Source organism: Cucurbita moschata, unplaced genomic scaffold (assembly GCF_002738365.1).
Source record: "Cucurbita moschata cultivar Rifu unplaced genomic scaffold, Cmos_1.0 Cmo_Scf00020, whole genome shotgun sequence".
Lineage (NCBI taxonomy): Eukaryota > Viridiplantae > Streptophyta > Magnoliopsida > Cucurbitales > Cucurbitaceae > Cucurbita > Cucurbita moschata.
This window is the reverse complement of record NW_019268536.1, coordinates 2,549,240-2,566,668: the sequence shown is the minus strand read 5'-3', so window position 1 is coordinate 2,566,668 and position 17,429 is coordinate 2,549,240. Positions and strand designations below refer to the sequence as shown.

At 36.1% G+C, this 17,429-nt stretch overlaps 2 protein-coding genes across 4 annotated transcripts; both read left to right on the top strand.

Moving 5' to 3' along the window:
* Positions 1 to 655: 655 nt before the first annotated feature.
* On the top strand, positions 656 to 11,130 carry LOC111457627 (coatomer subunit beta'-2-like). Of its 3 annotated transcripts, none has more exons than XM_023099938.1 (25): positions 656 to 800; positions 1,368 to 1,388; positions 1,480 to 1,541; positions 2,181 to 2,235; positions 2,358 to 2,394; positions 2,552 to 2,877; positions 2,969 to 3,100; positions 3,196 to 3,344; positions 4,679 to 4,747; positions 5,022 to 5,172; positions 5,264 to 5,329; positions 6,010 to 6,198; positions 6,567 to 6,707; positions 6,798 to 6,872; positions 7,039 to 7,215; positions 7,320 to 7,411; positions 7,503 to 7,619; positions 8,251 to 8,365; positions 8,544 to 8,615; positions 8,709 to 8,905; positions 9,047 to 9,140; positions 9,448 to 9,554; positions 9,831 to 9,954; positions 10,298 to 10,489; positions 10,662 to 11,130. In XM_023099938.1, exons 1-24 carry the CDS (start codon positions 798 to 800, stop codon positions 10,478 to 10,480), a joined length of 2,754 nt encoding a protein of 917 aa, XP_022955706.1. In that variant the 5' UTR covers positions 656 to 797; the 3' UTR covers positions 10,481 to 10,489; positions 10,662 to 11,130. The 3 variants fall into 3 exon arrangements, with proteins under 3 accessions (XP_022955706.1, XP_022955705.1, XP_022955704.1); XM_023099937.1 differs by having other exon boundaries at positions 10,298 to 10,498; XM_023099936.1 differs by having other exon boundaries at positions 10,298 to 10,522.
* Positions 11,131 to 11,639: 509 nt separating this feature from the next.
* LOC111457893 lies at positions 11,640 to 16,904 on the top strand. The gene is made up of 5 exons (XM_023100328.1): positions 11,640 to 11,848; positions 12,895 to 14,024; positions 14,876 to 15,768; positions 15,924 to 15,980; positions 16,529 to 16,904. Exons 2-5 carry the CDS (start codon positions 13,043 to 13,045, stop codon positions 16,772 to 16,774), a joined length of 2,178 nt encoding a protein of 725 aa, XP_022956096.1. The 5' UTR covers positions 11,640 to 11,848; positions 12,895 to 13,042; the 3' UTR covers positions 16,775 to 16,904.
* Positions 16,905 to 17,429: the final 525 nt, after the last annotated feature.

Sequence of the window (17,429 nt, the reverse complement as noted above, 5' to 3'; positions counted from 1 at the left end):
TAAAATGAGATCCCAGTGACACGATGATATAGCAAAAAAAAGTCTATCTTTAACTTACTCGAGATTAGCCATGTTGGAGTATAGAGTAGTCTAGATATGTCAAGTAGAGGGAGTTGATCATTCTATGTTATTGCAACATTTTTGACATTGCGTAGGAGTACCGGGAAAATTATCATGGGTTCAACATCCGACTAGTTGGTAAACTCCCTTTTCTGTGAGTCTCCCGCTCCGCTCATTCTCAATTCACGGTTCCATAACCTTAAATCATAGCTTGAAAAGCTCATACCCCAATCACTTTCATAACCTATAAAACTTTAAACACGATCATATCACTTCATCCAAATTACAACTCAATGACTTTAAATCATCTCGTAATTTTTTCACTTGTGGTTGTTCCTGAAATTAGCTTTTTCGTTCTAATTAGATAAAACAAATAAATGTTTTTTTTTTAATTTATAAAAAAGGAAAAATAGAGTTTTAATTTTTTTTTTTAAATTTCTTTTTTATATTATACATATTTTCTAAAACTTGTGAGCTAATTTGTGTTTAAAATTTGGACGTCCCTCACATCCATGCCGACATATCGTACTTCGTCAGTGGCAGTTTTGTAATTCTTTGTCAACTGCAAACTATCGATCTCCCTGGTTTTCATATTTCCGCGTGGGATCTTCTCCCAGACAAATACACAAGGTTCGAATCCCATACCGTTTCATTTCTCCCCCCCTCTTCCGGAACGGATCGTCTGGATTGTTACAGTAGTGGTTCGAATCTCTTTGAGAGCTTCCAGTGAGCGGAAAATGGTAGTCTACGATCTTATTTCATTTCCAATTTGCTTTACCGTGCTAGTGAAGCTTAGATCTGACTGAAATCTGCTTGGCTTTGGTATTTCTTGCTGTAATGTTTGCGTGGTTCCTAGTTTCTTCTGCTCAATTTCAATTCTCCAAACTTGCTTTGCTTTCTATTCGTAGTTTGGAATCCAATTAGTCCCGTTTTTTGCTTACGGTATGGTATTTGGTTTGGAATTTTGTTCTGTTGTACCTACAGTGAAATCATGACTTGAATTGCCTGTGATCTATTTCTTGAGTTGTTATAGTTGAGGAGTGGCTTATCATGGATTAAGTGGAATACCTAGTTCAAATGTATCTCATCTACCTCTTCTGAGGATACGGAGATAGAAAGGAAGTGGACTTGCAGGATTTGGACTTTCTTGTTTGAGATACATGGTCATCATTCATTGTTCACGGTTTTCCATATTTTTATTCTTTTTTTTTGGGTTTTTAGACTACTAAATTGAAAATTTCGTATATTTACATGGGATCTACTGTGGAAATTAATTGGTTTTGTTTTATTTTCTTACGTGTCCACAGCCTCTCAGACTCGCAATCAAGGTACGTTTTACCAACCATTTTAATCAAACAGATTTCTTACTGGGTTTTATGCTAATTATGATTTAGTTCTTTTAATTTTCCTTTCTTTTAGAGGAAACTCGCTCAAAGGTCGGAAAGAGTAAAGTCTGTGGACTTGCACCCGTCAGAGCCATGGTAAGTTATACGCTCTAGATATATGGAGTTTAAGTAGTGCCGTTTGTGTGCGTTTATACCCTTCAAGGAGTCTAATATTTTAGGAACTGCTTGGAAGGGGCAGTAAAATATGTTATGGAAAGGAAACTGCTTCAGTTGGATTGGGTACAAAAGTTTTGATAGTTTAGCTGAAGATAATAGTAATTGTGTTGGATTATCACAATGCATAGTGTTTGGGTATATGAGTTTTGTGCTTTTATGCGAAAATTACTAAGACCTGTTTGATAACCATTTGTTTTATAGTTTTTGGTTTTTGAAAGTTAAGCTTATAAACAATACTCCAATCTGTAAGTTTATTTGTTTTGTTATCCACTGCCTACTCATGTTTTAAAAAACTAAGGTAAGTTTTGAAAACTAAAAAAGTAGTTTTTGAAAATTTCTCTCTTTGGAATTTGACTAAGAATCTAAATGTTTCTTTAATAAGAGCGATATCCATATTGTAAGGAAATTGAGAGGAAACAAGCATAAATATCAAAAGAAAAAAAAAAAAAAAGAAAAAGAAATCGTCATCAAATGTGGCATAAGTTAAAATGTAGTTAGTTATTGTGAATGAGGACAATGGAAAGAAAGATGAATTGTTGACGTTTTATCATACTGCAGGATACTTGCAAGTCTGTATTCAGGAACCGTTTGTATCTGGAACTACCAGTCTCAGGTATGAAAATCTGGTATTGGACAAGGTCCACACTAGTATGAAAATTCAATTGGTTTGATTTTGTCTCTAGTCCTTATATTTAGACAGTTTAAATTAACGTTAGCCCTTTATTGACGTTTCAGACCATGGTTAAATCTTTTGAGGTCACTGAGTTACCAGGTAATAGATACGCCTTCTCTATGGTCTGTTTGAATTTGTCAGCCCCCCCACCCCCACCCAAGGCGGTTAATGGGACTGAAAGGCAAACAGTATTTTTCTTTCATTCTTTCCTCATTGGGCCTAATTTTACTCTTCAACGTTAATGCTATGTTTGCAGTCAGGTCAGCCAAATTTATAGCACGGAAGCAGTGGGTTGTCGCTGGAGCTGATGACATGTTTATTCGTGTCTACAACTATAATACAATGGACAAGATAAAAGTTTTTGAGGCACACACAGACTACATCAGATGTGTGGCTGTTCATCCTACCCTTCCTTATGTACTGTCTTCATCTGATGATATGCTTATAAAACTTTGGGATTGGGATAAGGGCTGGATGTGTACTCAGATTTTTGAGGGGCATTCTCATTATGTGATGCAAGTAACATTTAATCCCAAAGACACCAATACCTTTGCAAGTGCATCCCTTGATCGGACAATAAAGGTACAATAATCACTGTGTGGCAGCACATTGTCCAATTTTCTATTGATCATTCTAATTACCCTCTGGTAACTCTTTAGCCTCCTCCTTGTAGATTTGGAATCTTGGATCCCCTGATCCTAATTTTACATTAGATGCCCATCAGAAAGGGGTGAATTGTGTTGATTACTTCACAGGAGGTGACAAACCTTACCTCATTACTGGGTCTGACGATCACACTGCTAAGGTCTTTATTGGTTTACCAGTTTCTCAAGTGTAGTTGTATTTTAATGGGCTCATGTTAATATGGAATAGCTTATGAGTGTAATCTAATAAACGCAGGTATGGGACTACCAAACGAAGAGTTGTGTCCAGACACTTGAAGGTCACACGCACAATGTCTCTGCAGTCTGTTTTCATCCGGACCTTCCTATTATAATTACAGGTTCAGAAGATGGAACTGTTCGCATATGGCACTCGACGACATATAGGTACCATTGAATATTGTGATAAAAGCATAATATATGTTAGACATTACTTGGATCAATGCTTATACAATGCATTATTTGTAATAGTATAAATCGAGCAGATTTAGAGAACTCATCAGTTACTTATCTTTTAGAAGTTTTTATTTCGACCCTTAAAATTTTTTCTTTTACTCAGTTACATTCATCACACACATGAATTTTATGAACTCCGAACATTTTGTTTGTTAACTCGAGCCTTCCAATATATTGGCACATAAAAAGCTTTAGATCTAGTTTCATTTTGGTTATTTTTAAGTTTCATTTGACTCGGTTCTCCCCAACACAACATCTTCCTTTTTGGCCACAAATTGGAATTTGGATATTCACATCCTTTCATCTGACTTCTACTTGGGACTCTGTTGTGGAAAAGATTTAGATACGTTCATCCTTTTGGAAGAGAAATTTCCAGGGAGATTTATCCTGATTCAGTTAGTCCTTAGTGGCATCTCAGTTTACTTCTTATCTTTATTTAGGATTCTTGTGAAGGTTTGCAATAACTTGAAGACGCTTATGTGTCATTTTTTATGGGATGGGGTAGAGGAAGGGAAGGGTTTGCATTGGATTAGTTGGAGGTTGTGGTATCCAATGGAGCTTGGTGTTTTAGATATAGGGAATATTACAATGCATAAGGAGTTGAAAGATCTGTAGGGGATTTGCGATCCCTTATTAGATTTCATGTTTCTCTATGGATTTTTGCATGTTTGTATTTTTGTAATTTTCTTTAAGCCTTGTTTGCTTGATTGGAGCCATTTCCTGGGTTAATTGGGCACCCTTGGGTGTTCCTTTTGCATTTCCTTTGTATTCGTTCATTTATTCTCAATGAAAGCTTGACTTTTGCCCAAAAAAAAGAAAAAAAAGAAAAGAAAAAAAAAAAGAAAAAGAAAAAGAAAAAGAAATACCACCTTGACTTTGTCCGATTGGGGCTTTGTTCTTCTCAGTAATATCATTAGCCTACTGCCTGTCTGTTTTGATGACCGTTGTCTCTGTGTTGATTAAGGCCAACACTATTTGGAATGGATGAATTTTATTAGAGCTTTTACTTTTTGGGTCCATTAGAAACCATAGATTTTTCAGGGAGATGAGAGATTTTTATATTGCTTTGTGGATCATACTGTTCCTCTCTTTGCACTAGAAAAAGAAAAACGAAGAGACTGTAATGAAGTATGGAAACTTGGTTTGTTATGGAATGTTCGTTGTTTTTCATAAATATTTATCGTACCTTTTAATGTTATATACTTTGTATAAATGTATCTGCTTCATTGCCATTTTCACTAGTTGTAATTATTTCTAACTTGCAGGCTTGAAAATACATTAAACTATGGCCTTGAACGTGTTTGGGCAATTGGCTACATGAAGAGCTCACGCCGGTAAGTCGATATTTTCAACTTCCTCACTCGCATTAAAGTCTTAGTTACATTACTTTCATGTTCTGATGTAGGATGTTTGAATGCTATAACTTTCGTTTTATCTTTTTTCAAAACATTAACTTGAGACCCCAACCATCCCCCTCCACATATAGAAATAATTAAATTAGTCTGGATGCTATGATTAAGAAGAATTGCATTGGGGATTCAACCAAAACTTTCCGCAAGTCTTAAATTTTTCCATGACCTGAACTGGCTGAAATACTACTCCCTACAGGGTTGTGATTGGTTATGATGAAGGAACCATTATGGTAAAACTTGGCCGGGACGAACCTTTTGCTAGTATGGACAACAGTGGAAAGATAATATGGGCTAAGCACAATGAAATTCAAACAGTAAACATCAAGAGTGTGGGAGCAAACTTTGAGGTCTGGAATGGTTTTATTTGCAACTTTTTATTCATCACTGATCTTTTTGTTTTTGGTGTGGCCTTAGTCGTGTGCTTTTTTTGCTTCATAGGTTACTGATGGAGAGAGATTGCCTTTAGCTGTTAAGGAGATGGGAACTTGTGATCTTTACCCTCAAGTAAGTTATGTTTTCATGTACGTTTGAATTCTGTATAGCTTGTCATAGATTAGCTGGAGCTGTTCCTTTATCATTTGTGAAACCTTTGATTGTAGCCTCTAGTTTTATTGGGAATTTTGCGCACTTATTCTGGTAATATACTGCCCTTTATAGAATATGTACATTTTACTATTTTTCAATGTATGTGTACATATGAGATGTGGATGTCAATATTTTTAATATCTATATTCCCACATGTTTATAAGAGATGTGGATTTCAATATTTTCAATACACACATATCTTGTCATGAACTGGTGGATTTAGGCCATCTGCTGAACTTTAGTTCAGACCCTATCGAGAACTCTTAGGTTCTCCATCACTGTTTCTGCTGCTGTTATGTTTTATTCTAAGTCAATGATGTTGATTCTGAATTCAATTTCCAATTCTAATTACTTGATAGTCGATGCTAATTCATATTCCACGAGTAGAATATTTGTCTTAAGTTTGTTTGCCGTGGTGGTGGTGGGCCTTTTGATTGCAGTCTTGCAGAACTATTTATAAGTAATATTGTTCCTTGCATGGCTGACTCAAAAAAAAAAAAAAAAAAAAAAAGAATTCACGTCTTACAGAGCTTGTGCAGTTAGAGTTTCGTTTTTTTCTTTTTCTTTTTTCTAAACCCTCTCTGCTTCACGTCTTACAGAGCTTGAAGCACAATCCCAATGGGAGATTTGTTGTTGTCTGTGGAGATGGTGAGTATATAATATATACTGCTCTTGCATGGAGAAACAGGTCCTTTGGTTCAGCTTTGGAATTCGTTTGGTCGGCGGATGGAGAATATGCTGTGAGAGAAAGTACATCAAAGATCAAAATTTTCAGTAAAAATTTTCAGGTTTATATTTATTCTTACTATATGACTTTTGTATTTGCCTTAGCGGTAAAAGGAATTAATGTGTTTTTACTTCAACTAAGTGCTTTGAAGGATTTGTTGGAACTTGGATGTTTACAACAGCCTCATGTGTGGATATGATGGTTTTTCTAGGCTAAATTGTATAAAATATTCTTGAACTTCGTATTCTGTTTCTAAAACACCCTTTAACTTTTAAAAGTTTCAATGCTATCTTTAAATTTTAAAAAGTTAAAAAATAGCTTACCGTTAGTTTTGAATGGAAACTATTAGTACTTTGTTTCAAAAAGTATCATTATTTTATTTGCCCCATTGTTAGAAAGTGGGTTAACTAGAACTAACTAACTTTTCAGGAAAAGAAGAGTATCCGACCCACCTTTTCAGCTGAGCACATCTATGGAGGAACTCTATTAGCCATGTGTTCCAATGATTTTATTTGTTTCTATGATTGGGCAGAGTGCAGACTGATCCGCAGAATTGATGTAAATGTGAAGGTGATTACAGACTTGCATTTGTTAGCTGGCTTTCTGTTTCTTTTGTAATATGATTCTAATTCCCTTTTACGATTATTTGTTTATTTCCAGAACCTGTACTGGGCTGATAGTGGTGATTTGGTTGCAATAGCCAGTGATGCATCATTTTATATCCTGAAGTACAATGTAAGAATCCTTTTTATGCCGTTAAGAAGTTGATGGCTTTCAATTGCTTTCCCTAAACAATATGAATCTGAATTGCTTCTCACTGCATCATGTTTTGGCATATTTGTCTATGCGTTGTGCGTTGCTGAAAAAGTTGTTTCTCATCTAACAAATGCGAATATTGCAGCGTGATGCCGTGTCTTCCTATTTAGATAGTGGAAGGCCCGTTGATGAACAAGGAGTTGAAGATGCGTTTGAGCTCCTGCATGAAGTGAATGAACGTGTGAGGACTGGCCTTTGGGTTGGGGATTGCTTCATTTACAACAACTCTTCCTGGAGACTGAACTACTGTGTTGGTGGCGAGGTAATGTGAATGATCAACATGCTTGGTTGTTGACATTTGTCAACATGCAGATATCCCCATGGATTGGCCACTATCTAAATTGATACATAACCTCCTAATTTCAGGTAACCACAATGTTTCATTTGGATCGACCCATGTATTTGCTTGGGTATCTTGCTGGCCAAAGCCGGGTCTATTTGATTGACAAAGAGTTCAAGTAAGGAAACTTTTAGTCCTTTTCTTGGAGGTGGAATCACAATTCAAAATGAGCTGCATTCAGAATTTTGATGCTATTTATTGTGATGCAGTGTTGTTGGATACACATTGCTTCTTAGCTTGATTGAGTACAAGACCCTTGTAATGCGTGGGGACTACGAAAAAGCCAATGAAGTCTTACCTTCAATTCCTAAGGAGCATCGTAACAGGTATTGAAAGAATTGTTTGAAGTTTTTCGATGATGCGTGAAGAATATTTTGAAGCTCAATCATATTTGTTTCTAGCCTAGCTGTACCTAATAAGCTAGGTTTGTTTGGATTGGAAGGTCTTGTCATGGGATTTCTGCAATTTCCAATCCGATCTTAGATTCAAGTTCTTTGTTTCCTTTTCCCTTTTTCCTGTGTTTTGTTTTTTCAGTTTTTCCTCTAAATTTTTACCTTAACATCCGACACCCGACATTTGACAATCTTTCAAGATTTGATATTGAGCTGCCTAATATTTAATCATATGGAAACTTATGGGATTTCTGTACCTGATAAAACAGTTTGAATCGAAGGGGTCTTACTATACCCAAATTTTGCAGCCCCCCTCCCCCCGACACATTTTTTCTGTGCTCTCTTAAAAGATGGAGTTTGAATTTTGGTTCTTGCTTGCTTGCATGTCTGTTCTGATACTTATTTTTCCTGGGCCTCATAAGGTGATCTTTCTCATGGTATGGATATCCCATCATCTTGAAGTGGAAGTTTGTTTATTCTTTGTTGTGCGTAAAGGATTTCAGCTTTTTGATATTGTCTTTCTAGTAAAGGTTAGTGTATAATAGTAGACCTTGTTCTCTGCCAGTGTGGCTCGTTTCTTGGAAGCACGAGGTATGATAGAGGAAGCTTTGGAAGTGGCTACCGATCTGGATTATAGATTTGATCTTGCGATACAGCTTGGTAGATTAGAGATTGCAAAGGTAAGATTAACTTTTTATTTTTTTTATTTGTATCATAATAATAATAATAATAATATTATTATTATTATTTTAAAATTATTTATTTAATTTTACCGGATAAAGTTAACTGTGATAAACGTTAGTGTATTAAAATTGCCCTCTTTCATTCCCATTAAAGTTTTCATTGTCCTACTTGCAGGAAATTGCGGTAGAAGTACAGAGTGAATCCAAGTGGAAGCAGCTTGGTGAATTGGCCATGTCCACCGGAAAGGTTCCTCTCATTTTGAACTTCTGCAAGCGTTCATTTCCTGTGTATGTCGATTGACATTTGTTCCCTTTATTTGGTCCCCTGTATTGTTTGCAGTTAGACATGGCCGAGGAATGCTTGAAGTATGCTGTGGATTATAGTGGTTTGTTATTGCTGTACTCTTCCCTAGGGGATGCTCAAGGGATATCACAGCTTGCAACCCTTGCCAGGGAGCAAGGAAAGAACAACGTTGCATTTCTTTGTTTATTTATGTTGGGTAGATTGGAAGACTGCCTTCAGTTGTTAGTTGAAAGGTAAAAATAATAATAATAATAATAATAATAATAGTAATAATAATAATAATAATAATAATAATAATAATATTCTCATACACTCTCCTGATGTTCAAGTATAGTTCATCTAATGTTATCTATATAAAAATATACATTTTACAGTAATCGGATTCCTGAAGCTGCTTTGATGGCTCGATCTTATCTTCCAAGCAAGGTTTCAGAGATAGTTGCAATTTGGAGGAAAGACCTGAATAAGGTAAACTAAATGTTGATGTTCTTTACATTTAAATGAACAGGGGAAAGAAACATTTTTGACAATGTTTCATATTAACATTGTGGAACATGTATATATATATATTTTAGAGTGGACGTAGTTAATAAATTATTTACGGTAGAGTTTTTCTAAATTACGGAACATAGCTATCACATGCAGAAACTTTTTCTCATTTGTGCCCATGTAGTTATGAAGCTATGATATGCAGAAAGAAACTGCGTTATATGGACTATATGAACCTTTTCTTTTACCATCTAGGACATCTTGATAAAAATTGACCTTAACTCAGGTTAACCCAAAAGCTGCCGAGTCATTGGCTGATCCTGAGGAGTATCCTAATTTGTTTGATGACTGGCAAGTTGCACTATCTGTTGAATCTAAAGCTGCACAGGACAGGTAAAAATTTGTTTCCTTCTGTTCAGGGTTGCATTTGTTTACGCATCATTTGGTGCATGTGCAAAACAACAAATTCATAATTCATTGGATATCCATGTGGACTTCCATTCTTGCAGTAATCTATTCTTCTTAATATTCTGCGGGACTCACGGTTTTTTCTTCATTAATCATGACTGGAAGTTTACATTACTAGGTTTTTCGGGGTTGGCATCCCTGTATAGGCAGCCGATACCCGACTTCTACTATAATAAGTGTTTTTTTGGGTATGTGTTTTAGGGGAGTTTTTGCCCCTGCAGAGACGTATGGTAATCTTACTGATAAGCCATACACGACACTTGTGGAGGCATTTAGAAGTATGCAAATAGAAGGGCATCTCGAGAATGGAGACATCGATCATGAGGTATGTGCCTTTTGCTCAAGTGAAGGTGAAATAACATCACAGTTATAACCGCTGTTTTTCGTCCTGTTATTTATGGATTTGAATGTTAGCCCCAATCCATATGATACTTGGAGCATCATTTGAAGTGTTTGCTATTCCAAGTGTTGGTCTATACCCAATGAAAGCAACGCCATTATGCCAATATGTATAGAAGAAAGCATCTCTGTTTTGAATCATGGAGTTCCATATTTGTTATAATTTTATCCCAAGTTAATTTGCGTTATGGAATCCTAGTATTCTTTATTTCGCTGGTGTGATCAATTTCTCACTCTCCTTCTTTATCCTTTAAACTGTTCTATGATAGGGCACTGAACAGAATGGAGGAGAAGAGCAAGACAACCATATCGCAGAACACAATGAAGATGAGAGCCAAGAGGAGGGCGAAGGTATCGTGGTTGATGCTGATTCGACTGATGGTGCAGTTCTCGTGAATGGTAGTGAGGCTGATGAAGAGTGGGGTACGAATGCTACTACCCCATCAGCCTGAAAGCAATTGGTTAGACGAGTGCGAAATCCAATTTTGTCTCTGGTGATTAGTTGCTTCCAAAATGCCAATTTTAGAACTTCATTGCTCCCCAAGACAGATACACACATAGTGAAGATAATGAAGAATTATTCTATTGGATTAGGTTTATAACTTCTATAGATCATCATCCTTTTCATTGCAGTGATTACGACACGTAAGTAGGTCGTGCAAGACGATTGGTTCCTGGCTGCTGCATTGAAACACTCCACTTGAGGTGAGGGAAAAGAAATATTTGTCATGAGGGGAGCTTTGGCGCCATGATTAACGGCATATGGAGGACACAGGAGTTTCTTTCATAGTGTTGGGAAGCAGCATCCTATAAAAGCCCTTGATATTCTTTGCAAACTACTACTACTACTACTACATATATTATTGTGATTTAGATGTGCCCTTAAAATCATGTTGTTTAATCAATGTTAGTTTACATTCATTATCATCCTCTGGCCTTGTTCTTTATTAGGGATTGTTTTGTGCATCATCGGCACTCAAGGTTCTTACTTTTCTCTGTGAAGTTTTGTAAACATTTTGCACCCAACATTGTTGAAGTGAGAATTTTCCTGATGCAATTTTCTCGACCCAGGAAAGGAAAACTCAATTCTCTCGGTTTGATTCGTTCATTTAGCTCCAATATGTATAGTGTTGTGTGTGAATCTAAACCCATGACTTTTAAAATCATAGATTCTCTAAAGCTTAGAGATTAAATTTATAATTTAACGTTTAATATGCATGTGTATATATCATGCGTATATATAAACATCTGAAGTCCTTAATTAGTGACTAAATTGATTGTTACAATATGAAAACAGGAAAGTAAGAGGTTATGAATGGGATAAAAAAAAGTTAAAAAATTAAAAAATATATATTTAGGAAAAAAAAATAAAGCCCTGATCGGACGGGTGAAAAGGGAGGGTCTACAATTTGAAGAATGGGATCAGCTCACTCAATCATATCTCTTCTGTTCACTAAATTCCAGAACCAAAAAAATAAATGCAAGTTCACCTAAATATTAAAAAAAGAAATAAAAAAAAGATAAATGTCAGAAGTCTCACGCGCCAATTGCTGCACGTGCGATCGTTTCCGTTGAATTTTGACACTCCCACTTTATTCACACAATTGGATCTTTTTCTACAGGTTCTCTGCTAACTGCTAGTCTACAAATTTCCTCCACCGTTCTCTCTCTAAATCTCTCCTTCTCTCTCTACCAGTTTCCTTCAAGAACTACATCGCATCCATTTCACGGAGTTCATCTACTTCCCTTGAGCTTCGAATCGCACATTCAAGAAACTTGGATCTCAGATCTTGATTCAACTTCCACTCAAGTAGATCCATGTAAGTTCATTTCTATGAACTGCGGTCTTTCTGAAAGGAGATAATGCTTTTTTACTCCCGTAATCTTGGTTCTTTTCTTCGTTTATTTGATGCCTTGATGTGGAATTTTTGTTTTCCAAGTTGTAGTGAAGTAGCTTGAAAGAGTTTGCGGTTGATCGTCAACAATGAGTATAGTTATGCTGCATTTCTAATTCTTGGAGGAGATGACGGATGAGTCGATAGATAAAGATTATTAAGGCTTTTCGGTGTTATGCAAGAATGTGGTTGGGGTTGATCGGAGAAGTTTAGTTGATGTATTTTGTAGATTTATGTAGCTTGAAAGAGTTTGCGGTTGATACTCAACAAGGAGTGTAGTTATGCTGCATTTCTAATTCTTGGAGGAGATGAAGTATGAGTCGATAGATAAAGATTATTAAGGCTTTTCGGTGTTATGCAAGAATGTGGTTGGGGTTGATCGGAGAAGTTTAGTTGATGTATTTTGTAGATTTATGTAGCTTGAAAGAGTTGCGGTTGATACTCAACAAGGAGTATAGCTATAAAGAATTTCTAATTCTTGGAGGAAATGGCTTATGAGTTGATAGATAAAGATTATTTAGGCTTTGTGGTGTTATGCAAGAATGTGATTGGGGTTGATCGTGGAAGTTTAGTTGATGTATTTCATAGATTTATGTTGAGAAATAGGCTTTTACTCAGTTAAGTAGGTTGATTAGGAAATGTTACATGCCTATTTATTGCATGGTAAATTTTGCCTTCCTTTTACTTATGGTTCTTTGTTACTGATGGATTAAGAAAAGCAATTATTGAGTTGAAATATCATTTTTCTAATGTGCCTAATACTTGTGTAGATGAGATTTTTCTTGTTTTTGTACATTTTTTATCAGGCAAGAGAAGTGGAGCTTGATAATTTAGCTATTTACTGTCAACTAGCCCTTGTTTGAGAACTTGAGAGTGCATTTTCCTTTAATTTTCCTCGGCATCGATATAAAATTTAGTTATTTGTAGATTTACATTCACGTGAGACTAATCATCTTTGTGTTTTTGTGTAGAATTCTGTATTAAACTGCAAAGGATCTTGCTTATAGCGTTTGACAAAAGTGAGTGGTCCAAGATTTTAACAAAGCTCGTTTAAGTTCTTGGTGCAATTCAAACTATAAGTGTAGTGATCCTTGGTAATGTAGAAAACTGAAGGAACAGATGGAAGGGAACAACAGAGGAGATTTTCTAGGAAATGTAGTCAAACCGTCTTCTTTAAGGCCTAGTGGCAGTTTTAAGCCTGCATTGTCAGGGAAAACAACGCCTAGAGGTTCCCCCTCTTTCAGGAGATTACATTCAAGTCGAACACCTAGAAGAGAAGCTAGGAGTACTGGATATGGTTTGCATTGGATTCGAAATAATAAAGTCTTGTTTTGGCTATTGTTGATTACTCTGTGGGCTTATCTTGGGTTTTATGTTCAATCAAGGTGGGCTCATGGTGAAAATAAGGATGAGTTTTTGGGATTTGGCAGTCAGCAAAGTAATCAGATGTTAGACTCTGAACAGAATAAGTCCCGCAATCTGATTTCAACTAACAATCATTTAGTTGTTGAAAATAGATCCGGTGAAAATAATGGGAGTGATGGAGGAGTGGTAAACGTGGTTTTGGCTAAAAAGGGGAATGGTGTTTCTGCTTCTAAGAAAACAAAGCCAAGGAAGAGAAATAAGAAGTCAAAGCGTGGTAAAGCGCGAACTAGGGGGAAAATCCCTGCGGAAGTTACAAATCATGACATAGAAGACCAGGAGCCAGAAATTCCTTTGAAAAACTCTTCTTATGGAATGCTTGTTGGCCCATTTGGTTCAACAGAGGATAGAATTTTGGAGTGGAGTCCTGCGAAGCGTTCTGGCACTTGTGATAGGAAAGGGGATTTTGCACGTCTTGTTTGGTCTAGAAGATTTGTGTTGATATTCCATGAGCTATCAATGACTGGAGCTCCTATTTCAATGATGGAGTTGGCAACAGAGCTCTTAAGCTGTGGTGCCTCTGTTTCTGCTGTAGCTCTTAGCAAGAAGGGTGGCTTAATGTCAGAGCTTTCAAGAAGGCGGATCAAAGTACTTGATGACAAAGCTGACCTCAGCTTTAAAACAGCCATGAAGTCAGATCTTGTGATTGCTGGATCTGCAGTGTGTGCATCATGGATTGGTAAGAGCCTTTTTGCAATTTTGGTGTATTGTATATGAAATATGGTTGGTCTTGTCCTATTGATTCTTTGTGGTAACAGAACTTTGATTCTTTGTGGATATAATCAATGTGGATATAATATATTTGTTCTTGTCCTATTGATTATTGACTGTTTTCTTTCCCAGGATTTCTTTCCAGCTCATAGCTAGACAGTTTCATTGCTCTCCTCTTTTACTTCATTCCACGAAACTTTTCAACTGTTGAAAAGTCTCTTTTAGCATATTAGTTGAGCATGTATAGATGATAATGATAGGCTTGTATTCTTTAATTGACGTGAAATATACTGTATCTTAGTTATAAACCAATGCTTTTTGTGATGGAATCAAATGTATGTACCCTGAGTATTCAATATTAAAGTAAAAGTTTTCAAGGATTAATCAAAGTTGACTGGAGACGCATTTATGTATTGCAGCTTGATTCCTTTCTTATTAACCAAAATGAGTATAAGAATAACTGAAAGTGTTTAAATATTCAAGTTTATCAATTTATAATTGCCTTTCCATAATGATAAGAATGTCCATATGATTGTCTTCGTTTGAGGTCCTAATTGTTTGTCTTAAATTATTTTGTTACTTATTTTTTTCTGCCATGAATTTTGTATTTTTTTGTTTTTTTGCATAATTCAATTTCTCACTTCTTTCGACTCACGATTCATGAAAGGCCTGTTAAAGTTCCTTTGAAGATTAGTAGAAAGAGCAAAGTTACTTGAGATGTTGATTTCTTTTCTCCATCATATGTTTATGACTTTTGCTTCTATAATTCAAGATGAGCATGTATTAGTCGTTCACAATTTTTTTTTTTTTTTTATTCAGATGGCTATATTGAGCATTTTCCGGCTGGTGCAAGTCAAGTTGCTTGGTGGATCATGGAAAACCGTAGAGAGTACTTCAATCGGTCTAAAATCGTCCTTGACAGGGTAAAAATGCTAATTTTCATATCAGAGTCGCAATCAAAGCAGTGGCTAAATTGGTGTCAAGAAGAAAATATAAAACTGAGATCTCAACCTGCAATTGTACCACTCTCTGTCAATGATGAACTAGCTTTCGTAGCTGGCATTTCATGTTCTCTCAATACTGAGTCTTCCAGCCCTGAGAAGATGTTGGAAAAGAAGCAGTTATTGCGTAATGCAGTTCGAAAGGAGATGGGAGTGGCTGATAATGATGTAGTAGTAATGACTCTGAGCAGCATAAACCCTGGAAAGGGCCATTTCTTGCTTCTTGAATCAAGCAACTTGTTGATTGACCAAGGACTTAAGGGAGATGATTCTATGATTAGAAATCCAGATAATTCAAGTCCATCACGACCAAAATTGGTCAGAAGGCGTTACCTGAGAGCTTTGCTTCAAAAGTTGAATGATAATGGATTGTCCTTGAAAGAATCCCCTATCTTGAACGAGATGTTAATTAGCTTGAATGAGTCAAGAGAAAATAGCATTCAAAAACTTTATCTACATGGCCCTGTTTATGATATGGCCAGCGTACCAGGAAGGAGACTGCTAGTTGATAGTGGAGAAAGGACGGAAATGCCTTTCAAACTTATAATAGGGTCTGTTGGATCCAAGAGCAACAAGGTGGTTTATGTCAAAAGACTTCTAAGGTTCTTGTCACAGCATTCAAACTTGTCACAGTCAGTGCTGTGGACTCCAGCAACTACTCGTGTTGCATCACTTTACTCTGCTGCAGACATTTATGTTATAAATTCCCAGGTGATATATTTTTGAAGAATCGCTCATGTAAAAGCATTAGCAGTTGCATTATCCATAGTTCAGTGAACTTAAATCGTGACATCTTAGAATGTTTGGAAATTATCACTCTTCACACATTGCTTATATCTCGTGTGCTGATCTTGAAAATGTTACAGGGACTAGGTGAAACATTTGGAAGAGTAACTATTGAAGCAATGGCATTTGGTCTTCCGGTATGAGAACCAACTTGACTTGTCTTTTTTTATTTATGCTGGTCTTCATATGGAGTAACTTTTCTCTGCTGTTTCTTCTGTTGCATTCCAACTGTGCTTGAATGGATTCATGTCTGGGACAACCCCTGCCCCAAAACCAACTAAAATAAAAGAACATAATGATTATGATGTTCACTAACCATTGAAATCATGTCCATCACCTATTCATGAAACTACCCCTTCACTGATAAATCTGGCGGAATCAATTTGACTTGTTCACATTCAGTTTGCTTTCCCTAGAACTGTCCGACTTCTTCACATTCTATTGTGTCATTTCTTTTCGAAAGGAAGTCTAAATTTATCAGGATTAATGCCCCTATTAAGCTAATCATATGCAAAATGTGGCTGGAGAAGTAGAAATTTTGAAGAAGTTTAGCTTTGATCCAAAGGTTTATGGGTACTGTTGAATATCAAATAATTCTGTTATTGTTCTCCTTCCATTACATATCATTAGATATTGTGAAGAAAATGCCTAATTTAACAACATGATGACTCGATGCATGGGACAGGTTCTGGGAACTGATGCTGGAGGAACAAAGGAGATTGTTGAGCACAACGTGACAGGTCTTCTTCATCCCTTGGGACGTGCAGGCACTCGAGTCCTTGCACAAAACTTGCAGTTTCTACTAAAAAACCCACAGATAAGGGAGCAAATGGGAGCTGAAGGAAGAAAGAAGGTAAAGAAAATGTACTTAAAGCGGCACATGTACAAAAAATTCGTAGAGGTTATTGTGAAGTGTATGAGAACAAAGTAACATGTATGTAGCCATTTGAGATTTCTCATTCTTTTATTGCTTGTAAAATTCACGAATTTGAGCAACACATTGGCTACCGTTGAGTTTACCTTTGAGAAATATATAGCTTAATCTCTTTGATTTCTCCAAAGGTTGTTTTACAGCTTCACTCAGTTTCTTCTCTAGAGATTTTCTCATTGGTGTTCTTATTTTGTTCATGTGATGGTTTGACACCTAATGGCTTAATCAACATTTGATTTGACACTTCCCACGAGTGACTCACCCAATTCAAATTATTGAAACAATATTGAAATAAAATGAAAAAGCTTAAGAAAGAGAGAATTAATTATGTTGTTTCATGTATCACTCCAAGTTCACTGTTAGTAGATATTGTTTGTTTTGGTTCGTATTGTCATCAACTTCATGGTTTTTAAAACGTGTTTACTGAGAAGAGGTTTTCACACCCTCATAAGGAATTGCATCGTTTCTCTCTCGAACTAATATGTGTAAACCTTTATAATTGTTTCGTTTTCCTCTCCAACTAATATATGGAAAACTTTATAAGGAATGCTTTGTTTTCCTCTCAAACTAATATGTGTAAACCTTTATAATTGTCTTGTTTGGACTTTCCTTTTCAGGTTTCCCCTCAAGATTTTAAAACGTGTCTGCTATAGGG

Excerpts from the sequence above, each read along its gene's own strand:
- LOC111457627 (XM_023099938.1), top strand. Across the intron at positions 1,542-2,180 it reads TTGCACCCGTCAGAGCCATG|GATACTTGCAAGTCTGTATT; the intron begins GTAAGTTATACG and ends ATCATACTGCAG. Across the intron at positions 8,366-8,543 it reads GTAGATTAGAGATTGCAAAG|GAAATTGCGGTAGAAGTACA; the intron begins GTAAGATTAACT and ends TCCTACTTGCAG.
- LOC111457893 (XM_023100328.1), top strand. The coding sequence starts at position 13,043 with ATGGAAGGGAACAACAGAGGAGATTTTCTAGGAAATGTAGTCAAACCG. Across the intron at positions 14,025-14,875 it reads AGTGTGTGCATCATGGATTG|ATGGCTATATTGAGCATTTT; the intron begins GTAAGAGCCTTT and ends TTTTTTATTCAG. Across the intron at positions 15,769-15,923 it reads TTTATGTTATAAATTCCCAG|GGACTAGGTGAAACATTTGG; the intron begins GTGATATATTTT and ends AAAATGTTACAG.